Source organism: Varroa destructor, unplaced genomic scaffold (assembly GCF_002443255.2).
Source record: "Varroa destructor unplaced genomic scaffold, Vdes_3.0 BEIS01000003.1, whole genome shotgun sequence".
Taxonomy (NCBI): Eukaryota; Metazoa; Arthropoda; class Arachnida; order Mesostigmata; family Varroidae; genus Varroa; species Varroa destructor.
The window spans coordinates 9,320,516-9,342,199 of NW_019211456.1; the positions used below are offsets into that span (position 1 = coordinate 9,320,516).

The following is a 21,684-nucleotide window of genomic DNA, read 5'->3' on the forward strand; positions in this document are numbered from 1 at the left end:
TTTCATTGTTTACTTGCGAAACATTATGTTTAATGGTTTTCAATTTGGTTATTCCAGGAGGATGTTCCCAACGGTCCGCGTATCGTTCAGCGGTCTACCGGCGATCTCAGCGGAGCACCGGTACCATGTGCTACTTGACATCGTCCCGTGCGACAACAAGCGTTACCGGTACGCTTACCATCGTTCGTGCTGGCTGGTGGCAGGCAAGGCTGATCCACCTTCGCCGAACCGTCTTTATCAGCATCCCGACTCCCCGTACGCCGCCGATCAACTGCGGAAGCAGGTCGTCTCCTTCGAAAAGGTCAAACTTACCAACAACGAAATGGACAAGCAAGGACATGTAAGTACCGACTAATTTCTACTAGAAAATTATTACACTTTGGCCTCATCAAGCGATGCGTTGCATTTATCGGTTATTTGGAAGCGAGCGTTCGACTTGTTCATCAATACTGCATGCAATCTTTTTCTGTCTTCCGCTGTCTCTCTCCTCTCTCTCTTTCTCTCTCTCTCTCTCTCTCTCTGTCTCCTTTCTGTCCTCCGGGTCAGCCTTTTCTCTTCCCTTCTTGTGTTTTCTCGCTTCTGTCGACAACCAGTTAAATCATCAAGGCCACCCAAAAGTGATGCGAAATCAGGGGCAGATTTATACTGTACATAGTTACTATACGTTAGTAGTCGCAGCAGAAAAAGTCGTGGTAATGGAAGCGGTCATCAAAGGAATAGCAACGCCGGCGACGGCTGCTGACAAGATGGCTAGCGAACGCGAAGAGGCGTTGAAACGTTCGCACATGAGAGGTAGTACTACTAGCAGATGAAATACGAGCTGTCGTTGTTATACCATTGTTCTTAGTCGACGTCATCTTTATCGTCGTCGTCGTCGTCGTTTTGTCATATGCATCACATATCGCCCTTGGATGGGTCGCCCTCTCGATGGAGCCGTCCGTGCTGCTAATGCTCTGGCCGCTGCAGCTGCCCAACTAAAAATGAGCCACCAGTATCCAGCATCAGTCCGTCCGAAGTGTCATCGTCCATCGTGTATCGCTCGGATTCCGAGAAGAATCTATCCACTGAACAAGTGGCGGACGGCAGAAGCCACTCCAGGGGCCGTGTCACCCCCAGACCGACTACAGTCGTCTGCTTGTACTTTGCTCCCACCTATAGCCACGAAAGGCGACCTCGACGATCTCATCGACAATCGTTGTAGTACGAGTAGCAAGCAGCTTATAGACCACCCGCTGCTCTCCCTGTCTCAGATAGGAGATGACAGCAAGCAACGAACTCATTGTGGCCTAACGTACGTGCCTTTAGTATAAAGCCTTTTGTTCTTGCTGATCGGTGCTCGATATGTGCTGGCCGAAGCTAGCACTTTCATTCGAAATAGTGAGTGTCGCCAACGAATGTTTACAAACACAAATTAAATAAGTACTAGACTAATGCTCTGCTCTTAGTAGATGAGTCATTGGAATGCCACAGAGACAATTTTGCTGGCTTGACTTCGTGCTCGTTGCAGGTAGCACAACAACAGCATCTTAGCATGCCCAGAAAACGCATCTTGACAATTTTGGGGAAGCAACGTCGCACGCTCGAACGCGGCTGTCTCCGTACCATTAGGTTTCGATGAAGCTATGTCTTCGATGCTATGCGAGGAATTCGTCTTGATTCAGTTGCTGTTACGATCGCTGTTGTTGACGCTTTGCTACATAATCGGCGTTACGAGGTGCCACTCACCCGGCCACCGACACACGACAGGCCTTCAAGTAGGCCAGCAAGCCAACAGACGTAGCGAAGTTTTGTCCGTTTCACAATTTTCGCCGAACCCGTATCGCACGATGGCAGTTGAAGAGATGACCTCGTCGAGGTGATGCCTGTCGATATTCATTGTCATCTGTTGTCTTTTGTACAGCAAGTAGTGACCATACGGAAAGAATACGTTGCTGCCCCCACTCGTTCCTGGTTTGTTTTTCGTTGTCATTGGAGATGGCTGTGATCGGCCATATGCACGTATCTATCAACCCACACAGAGTCTGTGTAACCGTAACTTAAGCCGGCTGAGGCTTGTTGTAATGAGGAAGATAGGAGAAGCCCTTTGGACTTTTCATGACTTTTATACCGTCAATATGAAGTATTCTTACTCGCAACAGGTCTCGATGGCAGAAAGGGCTCAATGAGTACTGTTCTTAGTATTTGACCACAATGTTTACCCGTTTTTACGTTGGGAAAGGCGTTGGCGCTTTGACTATAGTCGCGCTGCTGCTGCTGCTGCTGTTATTGATGACAATGATGGAGGTTGCCAACGTCATTATGTGCTATGCCCGTAAATACACACAAACAGCCAATAAACCCTATAAATAAGATCCCATACACTTTCACGCTCGCACTTATTATTAGGCAAACGTCGATAGGTAGGTAGCTATGGGCACAGTTAAAAATGAACCTGTTTAAAAGCCCTTTGATGACCGAACTGTTCCTCCTCGTTGCTGTCAAGATATCCATCGTTCGTGGTTCGTGCGATAGAGCGTTAACCGACCAGTCATACAGGAAACAGCCAATATATATTGTGTCTAAAGTAAGATACGGGGAGGCTGGTGCCGCCGCCACTGCTGCAGCGCACCCAACAGACCATACGAGACGTTGGCCTCATCAGCATATGAGGACAAGCAATGGCGGCGTTGCTGTTAGTGGAAACAGCAGCAGTAGCTTATGAGGTCACATCGAGATTTGTCGAGTAGCGCACGGATCGCAACGAGTCGTTTGTGTTCCAGTTCGTGCTGGTACGAAGCGTTTGCATGCCATGTGCTATCTCCACAGGCTCAGCACTAACTGCCTGCCACCCACCATGCTCGGGTACGTTGCGTACACGCACGGCACAGAATAGCCTAAAGGCTGAAACTTGGTACTGCTGTAACTTCAGGAAAAAAGAGAACCACTTGGTAGTTGTTGTCACAGTCTGTTTCATAGCCTATCAAGTGTCAACGGCTACCATGCCTGCCATGCTGCCTACCTATACTAGGTCTAATGCTCTGTGAGTAACGCTGATGCTGTTGCCTCCACTGTCAGCTGGTAACGTGTAGCGGCTATTTGCTTGCCCGACAACGTGGGCGTAGTGCGTGACGCGCATTCGCGTGTTGCTGGCTTTGCTTGAATGGTAATACGACAACAAGCAACAGATATCAGTTGATTGAGAAATAAAGCGAGTAGAGCTCGTTTTCGGTTCTTTGTTGTCAACGGCCTTTTTAATGCGGTCACCACTAGACAGATCGAATGAACCTGGCGGTGGTGATATGCTTACTTAAAAAGGCCAATCATTGGCACCGTCCTTTTTTTTTCTTGCTATCCTGGTGCTCCACTTGTGCGCTTATACGAGAGATCACGTGACCTTTTTATGTAAATATATTACATCCGGAGGTCAATGCAGAATTTCATTATCACCACAATTATATAGTTATTAGTACGAGTTGATAAATGTTTGGCCTTTCGTTGTTGTCAGGGGCAGCTCTTCATTGATGGTAAGTTTTATATGCGATGTCGTAGCTGCCTCGAAGTGAACGGCCGCATTCAACCCGATACCGCTTTTTTAATCAGTTCTAGAATCAGGCCATATGAACTTCAGTCGTGTGATCAGACCGCAGTTGTGTTTGGTGGTCAACGATTTCCAGTGCCCTTTTCGTTCTGCTTGTTTCCATCTCCAGATTTTTCTTTTCCATGCCTATTCTACTTTATCTTCTTGTTATTCGAGGGGGGCCAAAATGTAAATCAGCAGGGTAGCAACAGTATTTTGCTGGAGCTGTCATTTTCAAGTTCAACAATATTGTTGTTTCGGCTTACAGATTGTATTGAACTCGATGCACAAGTACCAGCCGCGTATCCACCTGATCCGGAGACGCGCCTCGGCAGCCAATAATCCAATCGGTAACGTCGACGATGAAGAGTGCACAACGTTCGTCTTTCCCGAGACGACGTTTACAGCCGTGACCGCTTACCAGAACCAGCTCATCACTAAGCTCAAGATCGACTCGAACCCCTTCGCCAAGGGATTCCGCGATTCGTCTCGACTCAGCGATCTCGAACGGTAAGTGTCTTGTTTTGGTAACGGGCCTTTTTCACATGACCCTGATGAGTTCAGTGTGGCAAAGCTACAGCCGCAACGACAGCGACATTGCGCCCATGTAATGTATCTATCTGTCAATGCAAAGTGAGATTGTCGTGGCGGGGTGCGGCATCGTGGCCTGACGTTCTTTGTTGCGCTCGACCATCTTAAGACTGGTGTGGCCACCAGCGCAGGCACTCTTATTTAGCTAGAAACTAAGAAGAAGAAGTGTCTTTCAGAGCGGAACGTACAAAGTCATTTCCTTCTGTCTTAAAAGCACTAAGACACTCACATAGTTACTCAGCGGGCTAGCGAACTTCCCAGAGTGAGCGAACGAAAGAAAGTCATATAGGTAGGAAGACAGCGCAAGAAGAGAGAGCTGTTACGCGGAAGGTAGAAGAGCGGTCGTCAGCGCAACCGGTGTGGTCCATGGAATCGAGTCTCGTGTGTGTGCGTCTATGCCAGCGGCAGCGGCGGGAACCTTTCAACTCACTTGTAGCTTTGCTGGTATTAGTGTTCTGGCAACAAGGCCATAAGTACTACGCATATGTCTAACCCTTGTTATTACACTGGCTGTGTTCCATCTGTTTGCAGCGAGACCATGGAGAGCATTCTCGGTGACAATCCATTCAGTCGACTCATGGCCGACCCTAGCGGGCTGTCAGGACACGAGGTCCTGTCAGGACTTCCTGGTGCCCCTGGCCTAACGGGAGCCGATCCTACTGCCTATCTGCAACATATGGCGGCTGCCTATGCCCAGCAGCTCGCTCTATTCGCGCAGCATGGGCCGCTTGGAGCCGCATCCAGCGCCCCGTCCAGCGCGACAGCCGAAGCCATTCAACAACAACAGATATACGCCTTACGAATGGCTGCCCTCAGTCAAGCCGCCCTCGTACAAGCAGCCCAGCAACAACAGTTACGTCAAAGTCCCCCGGTATCGGCATCGCGTTTTAGCCCGTACCCTCTAACACGGTCCACACCGCCACTCATGTCACCACCGCCTTCGTCTGTTGGCCAAGCAGGAGTACCACCACTACAAAGCCAGACAGGCGGTCTTTGCTTGTCTCTACCACCCACGCCTGGTCGTTCGAGTCCCCAAATTGACGTGTGCTCGCCCTCGCCATCTAGTTCCCCTGCGCCTGCCTCGCATTCACCGTGAGCGGAGCTGGAAGTAACGTTACGACCAGAAGAATCTTGCGCCTCGCCCCCACCTCCCTGCATTCACATGCCCCGTGATCCCATTGTCGCAAAATAATCCCGATGATCTCTTAAGCCTGTTCGAGAGCCTACATTGTGCGCGTTGCCAACAAGAACGGAAACTTAGCAATGGCCGCGTCTGGCAGAAAGAAAAGTGTTGCCCTAAAAAAAGGTCCTATTAATTATATTTGCATATTATTGACACTAGATTTAAGGCGTTCACTACAACTTTAGCCTTTGTCACGCCATCTTTGTTGTACTGGTATCGTACGCGACCACTGCTGCGTGCCGTTAAGCAGTTAGCAACCAAACGCTCGAATGACGACAATAGCACGCGCATGTATAGCACCAACAAAAAGGAAACAAATGACCCTTGAATAGAAGTAATGGTGGCATTCGCACAAGCACATGACTTGAGCCGTGAGCCCGTCGTACGCAGTCGATAATATGGGAGGTCTGAAGTAAACTGAGACAGATTTTCGGCATCTTCCTGACAACTCTGGCCGGTGAAATGCGATGCAGTATTAATAATAGACAAAACAAACGATACAGACAGACAAAGAGGACAAACCTCTACAATGAATAAATCTACCTATACATATTTAGGTATATAGTGTCACCGCTTGGTCAACGGGGATGCATGTTACTACTAATAGGTGGTGGCTCGTCAACGACGACGATAGTTTGGTCGCTCTCATCAGTAGACGGTAAACAATTTGACGCAGATCTATATATATATATGCACTTCCGTTCGGAGCGAGTGCGTCCGCCATTCCGTAGGCAATAATACAGAAGGCAATGAGGTACACGAAACGATAATCACGACGACTGAAGTAGTGATACTCAGACAGTGTATATGTGATGTGAGTGTATGTGTGAGCATTCGAACGTTTGTCTCTTCGCAGAAAGATATACATAATACGGATAGCGCTAAATAAAGAGTGCGACGACGCCAACGGTTTTTGAAGGCCTGTGGCCCCGCCGCAATATGTAATGCCAGGGATATTGCAGCCAATTCGACCCGCACACACACACACACCCGCAGACACACACATCGGCACCTAAACAATATGGTATAATCCGCTCGCTACCGTAACGACGTGCAGCGGTTGTAAGGAGATGACGGGTGCCGGAAACACCGACAAAATCCTAGTTCCCAATGATATCCTGTTATGTATAATAAAAAGTACATAGTTACATATTACATTATAATTATGGCTATAATCACTATTGCTATTATTCATAGCACCAATGGTAGTAGTTAATGCTTTAACACTCGCCCATCAATTGGACCGAGCCATATTTCTTTTCTGATCGATCGTGGCGAACACAATGGCCTCGCACATAGTGAGATCGGCGGCCTCCACGGCCCTGGCTGAATCACGAAAAAGGAAACGACAATAACAATAAACACATACGCGCCCACACACACACGTAGCTTTCTTTATTCACACAAACCGTTCACGAACACGTACAGACCGGAATAAGTGGTCCTACCTCCTAGATGCAATCTTGTACATATTGATGATAATAGTAGTAGTAGTAGTAGTAGTAGATTAACGATAAGAATCTATGATGATAAAGAAGAGGTCGTGTCTGTGTTCGCAACCAGGCAGAGACACGAAGTATCCCCATGTTGATGTCAAACGAATCCGCCATCGCTGGGAGAAGATGATGACGACGAAATTAAACTGGATCTGTCGTTGTGGTGGTGTCTAATCAGTGGTAATAACGATCATTACATTGATATTAATTACTCGAGGAAAAAAGACGCAGACGAATGGAAAAAGGAACGTAGCGTATTAAAACATCATGACAAAGTTCTTCACGAAGAATGTGGCAATAGACATGGCTAGGTATACATGATACGACGAAAGATCAAAGGAAACGATATTATTTATCTTCCATTGTCTTCACACGACAGAATTAACAATGGACAATCTGCTAACAAACAAAAATGCAAAAGAAACAAGTGTTAAGAGTACGAAATCGGGCCGAGTATTAGTGAATTCACTTCACAAGAGCCACTATTAAGGTGAAAATAGCAAACGCTAGAAATAAAATCTGAGAACACTTTAGTATACAATCTAAAATGGTTGAGGCCTACAGGAAAGGACAATGACTTAACGATATGACACGACGAAGAATGGCTTGTCCTAGATGTCTGCTTGAAGTTTTCAGCAGGTCAACAGAAACACATTTAGTTAAGATAAAGATTTGTGTGTACATGTGTGTATCTCTGTGTGTGTGTGTGTGTGTGTGTGTGTGTGTGTGTGCGTGCGCGCGCGTGTCTGTGAGTGTATGTGTGTGTGTGGCTGTCTGTCTGTCTGTCTGTGAAGTCGATAAAAACATCACAAAAACGCTAACAATAGAATGATTATATTATGGAAACATTATGATGGTGGAACTCGTAGCGATGGCTATTAGTATTATTATGCTGAAAATAAATTATATCGAATCCAATGTATTCAAATGGTGCCTTTTTTTTTTTTAAATCATACGACTAGATACAAAAATTAAGCGAGGATAACAGCCATTAAATAGATTTGATAAGTAACATAGGTTGAGACTTAACAAAATATAGCATGGCAACTACGGTACTCCGTAGCCGCTTTAGAAGCTGTTCCAATCCTAACGATTGAGAACCCCGACGTTGTAGTTACTTTTTACGCGAAATAGACAAGTTGAACTGCAACAACGGACTATAGAAAAGACCTAATATAGAGTAGTCGTATCCTATATGAAGCAAAGAAGGATCAGCAGAGCTATGGTTTCTATAAATCCTTTAAAATGCTCCTGTAAGACTTAGATTAGTTTTTTATCAATAAAATCTCGAATAATTTGTCTGCATGATTTCATGAAATATTAATACTTGAAATATTTTGCTCCTATTTAGTCACACGATTTGAGTTGTTTATTTCAATGGTGGCACCTTAATTTGGGTGACCTTCGGCCTCTTTTTTTTACGACAGAGGAGTAGCCGTCCAAACAAAGCCCCAAGCTAAAAAATATACATAAGGTTGGCTACCCGTATATAATTCTTTACAAGCCGGTTGTTGCAACGAAAATATTTCATGGTCTAGATATCTATTGGGGTGGAAGCTTGCTTGAATGCCTACGTTTTTATCATAAGCCAATAGTGGTTACGGCGTGCACCTGTAATAAAACAGATATTGATTGGTGCACGTGTATCGGACGGGTTGGATACTAGCACAAGTGTGTATTTTGTAAACGTTCGTTGAAGTTACCATTGAGCTTCAAGCAGCATTCGGTTTATCGGTCGTTTTTATCCGCCTCATCTCTGCCTGCTGCTTCACGAAGGCTGAAAAAACATATGACATATGATTTCTGGTATTCGTCGAAGTGCATGAATTATTAAAAATGTCATTGTTGACAACAAATGAATGAATTTTTTTCTTTCCTATTCGCGGTGCTAACATTAAAAACAGTCCGGGGAGCAGCTGCACGAACTGGGACTGAGGTGATGCTGTGGCCGAAAGCAAGCGTCGCACCAGACCTCAGCTTTTACCGGAAATAGCGTCGTGGAAGAACAAATCATTTGTACAAAATCATTGTCGCTTTCTTCAAGTGATTGTTCTTTCTTTCCACTAGCCTCTGCCGTTCTGCTGGGGCTGTTGGCTGTTTTGATCTATCATTAGTGCTTCTTGTTTATTGTCGACGCTCGAGAATTCGCTCACTGCTCGGCAATGTTGTAAAAGGTTGACTTATCACATGTTTGTCCGTCTGTCTGTCTGTCTATGGACGGTGTTAATCTCGAGTCCTTACAACTGTTCCACTAGTTGCTTATAGAGTGCATAGCTATTTCACGTAGAGCTTCCTACGTACGCCTCTATATACGCTGTTTTTTTCATTTGAATGGTGAACTGGCTGGAAGAAACGTAGCTGAGAGGGGCATCTCCGAAACGACTTCACTACAAACAAAAGCCAAAACACAAATTCCAAAATCAGCGATACAGATCTGCCTTTTGACGAGAACTAAAAATGTCGTCCACGACGCAGTCGATCGGCTGATCTTAACATGACAGCTATTGATGCCGTCGCGTCATGGATAGTGCTCCGAACGGGCCAACCTCTGTCCATCCTAATGAAGCTGTTTACGAAAAGCAAGCTTCAGACGTTGCGGTGACACCATGATGGGCATGTAACGGCGGCCAGACTCTTACCACACGTTCCGTATGTTACTTCTACACTTATGGAGCAGCCGCAGTCGTCATATGGATAAGTCAGTATGCTGCTTGAAACGAGCTGCGAAACCGTGAGACACACCATTTCTTTTTTCGACTTCCTTTCTATAAACGCGTTGAATTGTAGAACTCTGCCTAGTAGTCGACAATAACTGAAAAATACACAATTTTATGCTTAAAGGCAGACCGGTTCTGCTAAATGAGTGAAGATGACTTTAGAAGAGGCCGTATACGCATGACGAAAAGCCCGGCTAGCTTCTCAGCGGGAGCTGATCATGGAACCGATTGAAGATAGCGAGGTCAGACGCAAACGAGGCTCACGGGCCTTTTTACATATGATTGTCGTAAAGGAAGTAACAGTGGCTACCAGAATTTTCGACCGTTCATCATTAAATAGCTGCTGGTGACATGTATCTCATCGTTGCACCTACGATTTTCATTTCAGCTAGGCTTTCAATGACGAATTACCGTATAAAGCAAAGATACAAAATATGGACATATCAAGCCCACTTCTGAAATACTTATTCTTTTTTCTGTTCACATGTAAAGTCATATTTTAACTATGTACAATACTAGAATCGCGCGTAATATTAAACACGTAGCTCATGCAGAGGCGCATCTAACCGCCGCAAACCTGCGTGTCAACTATGGAACAACGGCTTTTGCTGTGATGTCTATGACACAATATAGGTGTCGTATCTCTGTAGAGATCACAATGACAATCAAACGGAAAATCATGTTTAGCTGTGTCGAAACAAGTGATATTATGTATCTACGTCACACACTACGAATTAGTTGTCAACACTATGGCCCCAGCGAAATGAGCTCTCCTGGAACAGACTCTTGTGAAAGCTATCCTCAATTCGGTAGTAATGGCGGCAGCCGTGGTAAGCGGCGAAAACTACCGTGACAACGGCGATAATAACAGTGAAACTAATTCGAGGTAACAGTCGATCATTCTGCAAGCGGTCCATACCTTGTATATTCCTATCTGCATGATGTCATTATAATTGATCCTATTGCCCTATTGGATAAAGCCATGGTCTAGATGCCCATTGTGGGAATTAGCCTTATTAAAACATTGGCTATCGTCGCCGAGTACTTCTCGGTCGTAACGGCTCTCGGATCTCCATTGGCATATTAATGACGAGCTTTCTACCAAAAATGGTTGCAACATGTTCATACGGCCGGCATGCATACGCCTGTGGCTAAATATGGAACGTGCACAATCTATACAAAGTATTGCTACAGAGACAACTGCATCAATTCACTCCTTGTTGAATCGGCCAACAGTGTCCCCTCTGATTTACAGTCTCACTTTCTTTATCAGTGAGCGACCCGTTATATATATATATATATAGACAAGGTGTACGAAAACATGCGGCCATTATAATTTAACTGGATCATTCTCTTGTTGACGTCGCAATGAATAGGGCCAATCACTTTAATCTACTGCAAGGATATGTTTTACCACACGTTATTCCCTCCTTCACCACGGAACTTTCTCTTAGCAAACGTGGTTATTCTATTTTTATAGCAGGACGCAGTACCTGCACAGTATTATTTGATGTAAAAATATATCCTGATGAAAATGTCCAAACAGCTAGGGCAAACGAAAATGTCCCGTGGAATATCTTGCCCATTTGCCAGATTAGGCGTTATTGAACTTTTCCATGAAGGGCACCTTAAAGATAGAGGTCACGCGACGCTGGAAGATCTGTGAATTGATGGCACGCCATTAATAATAATAATGTATTGATTAAAATTGTGATATCAGTTGTAGGAGGAAAAATTATACAATTTATGTACATTGTTTGGTAAATTAAATATTTATTATACGCAAAAATAAAAACGTGTATACATTGTTTTGGGATGCCCTGTATGTATGTATACTTTCTACAAAACTGTCTCAAAATTGTGAGGCTTAATCGTGTATAGTATACAGAAAGATACATCTATCGACCTATGCGATAATAAAATAAACTGTTACACGTTATAAATACTCTATTGTAAATACGTACAGTCTACTTAAACAGGGTCTGTGCACGCTTTATAGCACCTATGCACGTGCATGTAATCGATATGCGTGTGTATCTGCCGTGACAGGAGTTTCACGTAGCACAGACGGGTCTTCGTCAGTCTACTGCCCGCTGGCAGGAGACAGCGACTGCCTACTTCCACTCTTTGGAGTGAAAGTGGTACTTGTAAGTGTATAATGGTAGAAGGCTCACGATGGTGGACTATAGCGTGACAGGATCGATACAAATGCATAGCCACCAACAGCGCCATTCGCCCCTCCGAAGGCGTTCAAGGCAGCGACAGTGATAGTATCAACGAAGTACCGACTAACCGCTAGCAGCAGCAGCAGTAGCAGCAGCAACAGGGGCAAGCCCACACCAACAGAAGACCGAAGTGACCTGTGTAGTAGGAAAGCTAAAAATTGCTTCTTCATTGTTATATCACGCCGTTAGGGAGAATGATAATTCGACGACTGTTTAGTCGATAGCAGATAGACTTCAGTTGTAAGAGCATCATTACAATTGCCTCTTATCGACCAATGAAATTATATGTGTATATATATGTGTGTATGTGTGCTGCTATTGTAACTGAAGAGCGAAGTGCTTGTGTTTATAACATCCGAGACAACAGGCCGGACTAACATGACTTTATTACGGGCATGTATATGCACACATATAAGCTGATGCTAATGCTGGCTTTCCATGCGTACCGCCGTCACTTCCATCCATACGACTGCTGATATCGCGACGCGCAGTCGAATCCGACATGGCTGGCGATGATTGGCCACTGGGGCAGCGGCACCTACGGTTGTAAATCAGAAAATAAGTCAAAGGGATATAATAAGATGATGATACCGAAGCCACCATTTTCGTCAATATTCCGGACGGCTTCAACTATTGTTGTTAGAATATGTTATACAACTAGGTGTCTCGCATTAACTAACAGATAAGAAGCATGCACGAAGAAATAGACTGATGGTACTATCTGCTCTGAGGTTCTGGTCAGGCCGGTAACAATGCCAGTGCATCAGTTTACACTGTCGCTGCACTGGCATTGCTAGACATCATCGCTAGATAGGAACTAAGCCAAAGCACTTGGTCCTGGTAGCAGCGATAATTATATAATAAAATATAGAATAAAACCTAGATTTAATTATACGACGCGGTTCCTACGAAGGCATACAAACGGCAATATACAATATGATCACTGCGGAAACTGCTGTTTGCGGACACGACCTGTATTCCGCCAGGTCGGAAACCTTAAAACACCTTTCCTCGCTCATGTTAACAGCTAATAATAGAAGGCAGTAATTCTAGTAAACAGTAGCAATGTGGATTTATTGCAATAGCTCCTGGTAACAATATGGTCGAGGGTGCGTCGCGATCACAGGTCACCAGTTACAGGTTTGACCTTGTTACGTTATTCAGTAATTAGGACATACTATTTATGCAAGAATAACATGCTACCATATATAGGGAAATTTTTAGAATTGTCAAACACATTTTATTTACTTTTGCGAATCAAGCTAAGCAGTCAATTTACAAGTATGAACTGTAGTAAAAACGCCTTTTGACCAAAGAGCATATGGTCTTATGCGCCTTACCCGTACGCCTAACCTTATTACCTGTACTATCACGGTTACCCCGGAGATCATTTTTACTCATTAGGTTATGATGAAACTGTCCACGCTATTAACCCGCATCGACGGCACGTGCGCCTGAAACTTGAACAAAACACAGTTTGTTTCTGACGACGCACCCCCTCCTTGCTTACTCTCTGTGTGTCTGCTAAAAAGATAAGATTAATATAGGCAAGCAGTACTTGAAACAAACGATGAACTACTCAGATTGCGTACACTGAAAATATATAGTTGTATTATTGTAGGGGAAGCGTGCAAAAATGCATACGAACGATCGATAGGAAGCGGAACAACGACTAAACCGAAGGAGTTCAAATTGAATTTAACCAAAAGACAGTAGTGGGAAAGCTTTTAGAACTCCTTTCAGCGTATTTTCTATGAAATGTATGTTCTCACAGCCACTAAAAATCTAGTTGAGCAACATCTGAAAGTTAAGCGTGCCGACCGGCACAAAATACGTCCTCTGCCGAGAGAGAGATCATCGCTTCACAGGTGGTAATCTATCTGTGAGGCGACACGCTAAGCCACAGCCGACCTAATGATATCGACCAATGCGAAAACAGATCACACGACCGTGACTCGACACGTTTGTTCCCTGGTCATTGCCGACAAGTCGATGAAGACTGAAGATATTTAGGTTCGAATTGAACGTTACTCGATTTCTATAAAATTAGCTTGCGATTTACCAGTGAGTTATACTCGATCCATTTCAACCGGACACAATTCCATAATACCACAGATCTATCAAAGCTAGAAATCTCTAGATCTATAGGATATACCGTTCTGCTTTTATGAAATGAAAATTTTAGCGGTTCATTCGAAAATGCTGGCATAGTGTTAGCTTGTATATTAATCGTGTTTTAACACTTCACTGAGTGTTACAGGAAATGTTTTTTTTTTTTTTTTTTTCTTTTCACTATCGACTATGGGCAAAAGGTGAATTTTTCGAGCTATGTCCGGTACCGCCGTTAGACATGCCATCAGACCGGGCGGTTTAGCAGCACACCACGAAATCTGCCCACATCCAAATTCGAACCCAGAATACTACGTACCCCACGAGATTCACAAGGAAACACAACACTCATTGTGTCATTACCGGGACATAGGCAGGATATTGATAACGTATATAATATGAGTTACTATTATACTACTTTTGGATAGGACGAAAAAGCGTTCGTCGTCGCGTTGGTCTTATCACTTGCACCGAGAACATATACGATGAAAGCACAGAGACAATGGCTAAGCAAAGCTGAGATAATATCTTCGCACTGATGGTGTTAGCGGTGTCTAACACTTAACGCCTTGTTGAGAAAAACGAACGTACTGATTATTTATAAAAGAAAACGATATGTCAGTTTACGTCTAATCAAGTGTCCTAATGCTAGATTCTGCCTATTAGACAACAACTGCGCTCGTGGCGCAGAAGAAGATAAAACGTAACAGATACTAATAGACTATATCAGAAAACGCGATACATCCAATAGCGGAAAAAAAATAACAGAAGTAGTCGCAATACGCCATTAGATAAGAAATACGGAGCAAAAAGAACAAATACTATCCAGCTTTGTTTCTGACGAGGTTGGCCTGACTCTCAAGATGTGAAGTTGTGCAATACGACAGAATTTAAAATGGGCGCTAGAGTGGCAAAATATTTGCGTCTCCTTTTAGTCTTGCACTAGCGAGACGACCAACGATACGCGTTCAAGATTCGTTTTATTATTCGACGCTTGTTCAAATCTCTCTCTCTCTCTCTCTCTCTCTATATATATATATATATATATATGTATATGTATATATATATATATATATATGTATATCTGAAATCCTACTTAGAGTAGTCGTAATGCTTATTGTTATCGTTGTTACTTTATAGTCGCGGGGTGTAGGATGGGGGGTTTCCCAGAACAGTAAACTAAAGTAAAGCAATCATATTACATTGTTTACCTAAAATTCTGGAGTTATAATCAGTCATTAGCAGATGTATCAAACTTCTAGATGCTGGTTGCGCCGTTAGAGGGTTAGGCTCATCTCTAATCGTCGTGTCGCGGAGGGAACGTCAACTCTCCGTTGACGCATTGACGACACTGTGGAGTCAGACAGATAGAAATGCGTCCTACAATGCATCAGGCATCCAGCAGGGCGAAGCTTTTGGTCTCTAAGGCGCCAGACTCTCGTGTTTTCCGTAGAAACCATTGGCTACGTGCATTGTTCTGCAGAAGTTCTGCGTCTAGCCAGTCGGAGCAGCTAAGAACGTGGTTGAGCATCAAACTAGACGCTGCGAGGTTCGCTACAAAAGAAGAGAAACAAACTGTTGGAGTCTACCTCACACCTAAAGCTAGCGAACGAGAACTTCAGTGTGCTTCTTGTTGAGGGATGATTCAACGAATTGCTTGACTTTAGCTTCGTGCGTTTTGAGGAGACAATCATGTAAGTCCACGAAGACTAGTCAAAACTCCAGTAGGTTAATTTTCTTTATTCAACAAACACCTTCCTCTGCCCCTTCGTTTTCATACCATCGCCCCATCGACCTCGGTCCTGCTCGAAAGCTTGCGAAATCTTGTGCGCGGATCCTACGCGCGCTTAGACGTGCCTATGACAGCACTACTTGTTGTATCAACCACCTATGTCTTGTGACGTCTACAGCGTCAATCGAATTGGGTGGCATTTGCTACCGGCAACAGGATTCCGAAGCGTCTCGTCTTTCGACTTCCTGGACCACACCGGCTGCGAGGCTGCCGAATACAGGGCAACCCTGTCAGCTCTTACAGTTTACCTGTGTGGCTAAATTTTTCGGCCGTCTACAATGAAAATTTACAATCGCACTTGACGTAGTACTGCAAAGACTTCCCTTGACGCTGCTACTGACTCTGTTTCTGCGTTCGTTTGCTATCAAAAAGGGCGTTTCCCTCCTCCTAGTAGTCAACTTCACTAGAAACTTAATTTCAGCCAAGAAACTCCGGCCTTCCTAATTCTGTTCTCTTTACTAGTACTGCTGAAGTCGTCCGAAAATCAATGAATTAAGCCGTTTGTGATATCTTCTTTCTCCTCATGTGAGTGATGCTTTCTTTCGCTGACGCCCTCGTTGCTGTTGCTGACGCTTCGTTTGCTGCAATTTGTCCGAGTTAATTTACTCGAGCAGGGCGCGAATATCAGCCTCATCTGTCAGTAAACAGTAGAGTCATACAGCCGTTTAGATGCCTTCAGAAAGTTACCACCGCCACCGGCATCGTCGTTATAGTTGTCGGGGCCGCAACGACCCCCGGCTGCCGGTTGTTGATGCATCTCTTCGCTCCGTTTTCGCCGCAGCCATCAACCCAGCACTTATTTTTGGTTTTCTCGCGCCGAAAAGGTTCGCGCTCCGCATTTCACTTGCAGTGAGCTACAGCGGACAAAAATAGTAGCATCAGGCGCAATAGCAATCTCCTCGCTGGCATTTTTCACTTTACTAAAATCAACCGGCCAATTTAACGTCATCGTTATAGTCGTTCTTCGCTGCGGCGGTGTCGGCGTCGGCGGCGGTAGCAGCAGCAGCAGCAGCATCGGCCACGGTGGTGGCATGCCGCTTGCCCTTGGTACGCCCTCGATGCTTGTTGTCTGGCCGAGACGCGTCAAACCGTGGATCGGAGTCAGGGGTATTGCTGACTGAGCAATGCATTTTCCAATGCATAGATCTGTTGCACACCTGAAAGTGCCGACGTCCATACGTCTACACGCTGAAGGAAACACGGAGACGATACACGACCACAACTCAGCAGCGCGCTACACCATCGATACGATGACGATGCTGTCCATGCGTTCATGTTGATGAACCTATTCCCAATTGCGATGGCAACTCCAGTGGATAGCTCGAGAGAGGTGCCGTGAGACAACACATCGATGACGAATGCTGCGCAGAACGGATATCACCGTTGTCGTAGCTGCCTCTATCAGCATTAGTGATGGTACTGTTGTTGTTGTCTGACGATGAAAACAACTCGCTAACAGAAAGCAACTTGTTCCTGTTCTAGCCGAAGAAAGAGTGACGAGTTTGGCCGTCAAGAGTGGCTAGCAACGAAGGCAATGGACGAAACTGAAGTCACCTACATTTTCTCGTTACCTCGTAGGTGAACTCCAATTGCATCAACATCAGCATCTATCTGACAGTAGCGCTCAGTAGGCAGCCAGCCATTTCAACTGTTATTGATGACATGACAAGCTCTAATTATGGTCGCTCGATGATGAAGACTCTGACGTCACTTACCCGATTTCGGCTGTTGCTATTGGCGTCTACAGGCTTGACCGCTTCGCTGGTATTCGATTAGACGGAGCTCAGAAGATCGCTGTAGACGCCACGCAACGCTGACACAAGTTCGCTCGTAAGGTTTATGTTACACGATTTAGATAGCATTGTACTGTCAACACGACGTCGAATAAGCATCAGCAGGCTTCCGCCTGCTGATGCTTATTCGACGTCGGACGAAACTGTATGCTATATCGTGCGACGCAGATCGTAACAACTGAGCTAGGCTCTGATTGGTGTTTGTACCAAAGCTTGCCAGTTGTACGTACGTATTTTCCGCTTTTTACTAATGTCACTAGGTAGGTATTACTCGTTGGTGGTGATGACTGCGGCTGCAGGCATGCCGACAATGCAGTCTTGTCGATATCAAACAACTAATCGTCTCTATGCTGAAATCGATGATGGCCATAATCATCACTGACGTTTGCTTTGCCACGTGACAAATATCGATACTAACGCTAGCCGGCCGAAGCCGCAAATAATCAGGCGGTGACGATGCTACTAGAAGCAGCAAGCGTCGTTACCGTTAGCTGTTCGAGGGACGATGCGACGCTTATTACGGCAACTTCGACAAAAGCACAGACCAGTGTTCTACCTATATACGCACCTTTGACATACACTAAATAGATTAAAGCTTGCGATTCATGTAGTCCTTCTAGAAGGGCTGGAAAAGAGGGCCTTTAGTCAAGAGTATTATTTATCCTACTAATAATAGCAGCACTAGGCCCTTCATTACATCAGGTCCATATTATGACAACACCAACGTCCATATATTGCTCTGTTGGACGAGAAAAGGCGGAATACAAACAGGTCTTCTATCTTCCAGCAGCAGATATGACTAGAGCAAGATCTATTACTAGCATCAGCGGTGTTTTCTTGGTTCATCGTCATCATCGTCGTCGCCACAAGTAACAGTCCCCGGTGGCAACTGGCGGTGGCAGCTCGTTTGTTAGGATACAGGTAACAGAGGCAATGCGCCAACTTACGCCTTTAGACGCATCCAGCCAGACGACAGATCGAATCCAGTCGTCGTCCTCGTCATCATCGCCGTTAAATCGTATCGGTTCACTCCCTCTTTCAGTGGCAGCGGCAGAAGCACATAGAAGTAGTCGGATACCTAAGGGTTGTTTTTCTGCGAACTTCCAAAGGGAACCCCGCTACATCGTCATTCTTCTATTCACTGTTCTATAGTGCGTGTGCTCACTTGGCACTATCCTCATTCTAGCTTATTTCTTTCGATTTGCCTAATCGATTATTTAGGTATTCAACTTTGAGAAGGCTCGTGCTGCTGCTGCTGCTAAAGATGACGGCTGAGTCGATCCCGATGATGCTGGTGATGAAACTGACGAACTTCTTCGACACTCTTCAGCGGTATGGTTCGGTCTTCCTTTCTTCTATGTAATCGGCTGTGTGATGGGTATCCATGTCTTTGTCATGGTCGTCATCGTCGTCGTCGTCGTCGTCGTCGTCGTCACAATCATCATAGTGGCACCGTACACATGCACATATCCATTCCGTAATAGCGGTATCGCGCTTTCTAGCGAAGGTGTGAACGTAGGGCGGTCTCTCAGTGCGGCAACGCTTCGTCGTCCCTTCGGCTTCTGCTGCTGGCCATCGGCCGGCCGGCCGTTCGTTCGTTCGTTCGTCCGTCTCTGTTCGTCTGTTCGACATTCCGCGGAGTCATCGAAAAGCGCGGCGCTCCCTCGGTAATTACAGGCCGACACCTCCGGCGGTAACAGCCGGCTGCTTGGAGGAAGACCGCCACTACTGCTTCTGCCGCTGCTGGTACGAGCTACGAAAATCGACCTTTTAGTGAATCTAGCAGCTTCAAAAAAAGCCGACAGCAACACAACAATCGAGCCGACAGCTACACAATCGAGTGATGGCCCGACTTCGTGAGGTGCTGATGCCCTCAACAGCGGCTGCTGCTGCCAGCAGCAACATCAGCACTATGAACAGCAATAACAGTATCAGTAACATTAAATCCAAGATAGGAACAACAGTTCTTGGACATAGCCTGCACCTGAAGGATCCTCTCCTTCAGTACGCAGCAGCCACACATATACACACACGCACTCCATTTCAATCCATTGTCTACCCACATTTCCTCGTGGTCGTCGTCGCCGGGTTATCGTCGTGAATTAGCTAGACCTATGTATGCATTTATTCCCACGCGAAGGAACTACAGAACTATTGGATAAAATAAATGCGCAGGCCTAGTGCGGCTGTGGAATCACTTTCACGTACATCCAAGTGCTACCAATGCTGCAGACTCCTTGTAAACAGTGCTCAAGAGTCAGACGTAAGCATGCTCGATATGAGGGTATGCAACGGGTGGTAACGCCATTGCCACTCAATACGCTAGTTGTTTGTTATCTTTCCAAAAGCATGTGGACAGGGCAGAGATGTTTGACCATGGTCGGAACAAAGCTATTCTCCGCTCGTTCCGTTAATAACCAAGTATTTGTTAATATAATAACGAAAAATCTCCCCGTCCTGCGCAATCTGCACAGCTTGCGTCAGAGACTATCCTCCTTGCGAAGTATCGGCATACCATCTAAAGAAGTCCGTTCCTTCGATCGATCTCCTGTTGTCCGCCGGCGTCAGCCGCTCGAGGTGGAGTGAATGATAATTCAATGGTCATAATGCATTTGATAAGCGCAACTGCAATCGAGAAGCGAATATCAGGGCTTGGCAAACGCTGTTAAAACTGTCGACTCGAGTCATTGGCGGATGCTGTCACTATCAGAGGTGTTCTGTTTGCTTCCACATTGTAGCAAGCTGCCGGAGTTCTTGAACGTTGTCGTCTGAGCATACAACAATGTCTGGACCTCGGTCTTGGTGCTTCTGAGACACAGCATGTCGAGTCTGACTAGGGCGCTTCGTTGTAACCGCTTAACACATCTTCGCTTGGCTACCTATTGGTGTGGCAAGGGGAAGGTCAAGAAGGAAAAGAGGATGACGTGTCGCTGCCGGCAGCAGCGGCGGCGGCATCATCAACGCAATATGTCGCCCGAATTCTCGATAAGGGCCTTTCGTCGACCTCTGTACCAGCGTTAACGATAGTGATGCCATAACCGCGACACTGCGACAAAAGTCCGAGCCCAAGCCGAGTAGACGCCTAGCTACCTAGATCGGCATACAAAGCATAACAAATCAAACCTTAAAAAATCAATGGAGGTTGTGTATTATTAGAGATGAGACTAGGATTACTTTATAAGTATATTTGACTAAATTTAAAGTTGTGTTGCTATTTGAAGGCAAAATAATCTGTACAGTTAATCAGAATCGATATGCCCCCGCTGAAATTACTACAGGATTTTCTTAATACGCTGTCCTTGCGACGTCATACGATTATATACCTTCTGATTCAAAGCTAGGCTATAATTACGCTGAGTAGATCATTGGCATTGGGCTGCTTTAGAACCATATACCCCGCAAGCTTCATCAACAATAACCGATTTTGTTTTCATGCTTCGTCATTGGTGAACTAATACCATACCACCTGTTGGCCACCAGACGACCAGATTCTCTGAAGTTCTACGAGGCAATTTGATCATTTATCGTTTCGTGCTGGCAGCCAGCCGTTAGCAGCCCGAACTATTTGGTCAGTTGTATTTGAAAAAGTATCGTACTTTGAATTGAAGAAACCACACACCTTTCGAGTAATTAGATATACGTCACCTTTCGTCTATTTGACGCAAGGTATTTTTTGAAGTTGTACGAAAATTGGAATAATTAATCCCAGTTTCAGTAGTATATATAGACGAAGACATTTTTCGCTTTTTTTTTTTCTGTTTTGTTTTGCAATTCGTTTTCTAACGTTTTTTTGGCCATATATGTAACATCAGTTCCGTCAACATTCTGCTCCACCGGTTTCCTGTACCATATACAAATATGTACACTTACATAAAACAACATCCCGCTATTGAAAGGCTGTTTCACTGATGTGTGAGTAACAGGCCTCCTGTGTCCTTCCGTGTTCCCTATCAAATAGGCTCTGCTAGGAGCGTTGTTCGGTATCTATCGAAGCCGACAAATTACAGAACGCCTTCTCCGCCACTCCCCTCCAACCCTCGCCGCCTGAGACTAGAACGTCGCTCATCGACTGGGCTCAACTTTTGACCACTTAGCGTTTCGACTGTGGATACCTTCAACGCCACTGCATACGTGGCCTAAACAGCTGATAGATGCCGGGTCGAAAAATCTAGCCAAGGCTGGACTAGAATGTACGAGCAAGACAAGAGAAGCCACTGGGGCA

At 45.3% G+C, this 21,684-nt stretch overlaps 1 protein-coding gene and 1 long non-coding RNA gene across 2 annotated transcripts in view; one reads left to right on the forward strand and one right to left on the reverse strand.

Annotated features, from left to right (window-relative positions):
• Window positions 1-7,754, forward strand: part of LOC111247762 (uncharacterized) — a 33,170-nt gene extending 25,416 nt beyond the window's left edge. The window contains exons 3-5 of the mRNA XM_022799079.2: window positions 58-340; window positions 3,825-4,066; window positions 4,679-7,754. Of these exons, the coding sequence (XP_022654814.1) occupies window positions 58-340; window positions 3,825-4,066; window positions 4,679-5,243 (1,090 nt within the window). The 3' untranslated portion in view covers window positions 5,244-7,754. The remainder of the gene's footprint in view (window positions 1-57; window positions 341-3,824; window positions 4,067-4,678) is intronic.
• Window positions 7,755-12,108: 4,354 nt separating this feature from the next.
• On the reverse strand, window positions 12,109-20,301 carry LOC111247133 (uncharacterized). Its single transcript, XR_015324025.1, has 2 exons — window positions 18,410-20,301; window positions 12,109-12,306 (listed from the first exon to the last, which is right to left on the reverse strand). It is a non-coding gene; the product is annotated as an uncharacterized LOC111247133 (long non-coding RNA).
• Between the last annotated feature and the right edge of the window lie 1,383 nt (window positions 20,302-21,684).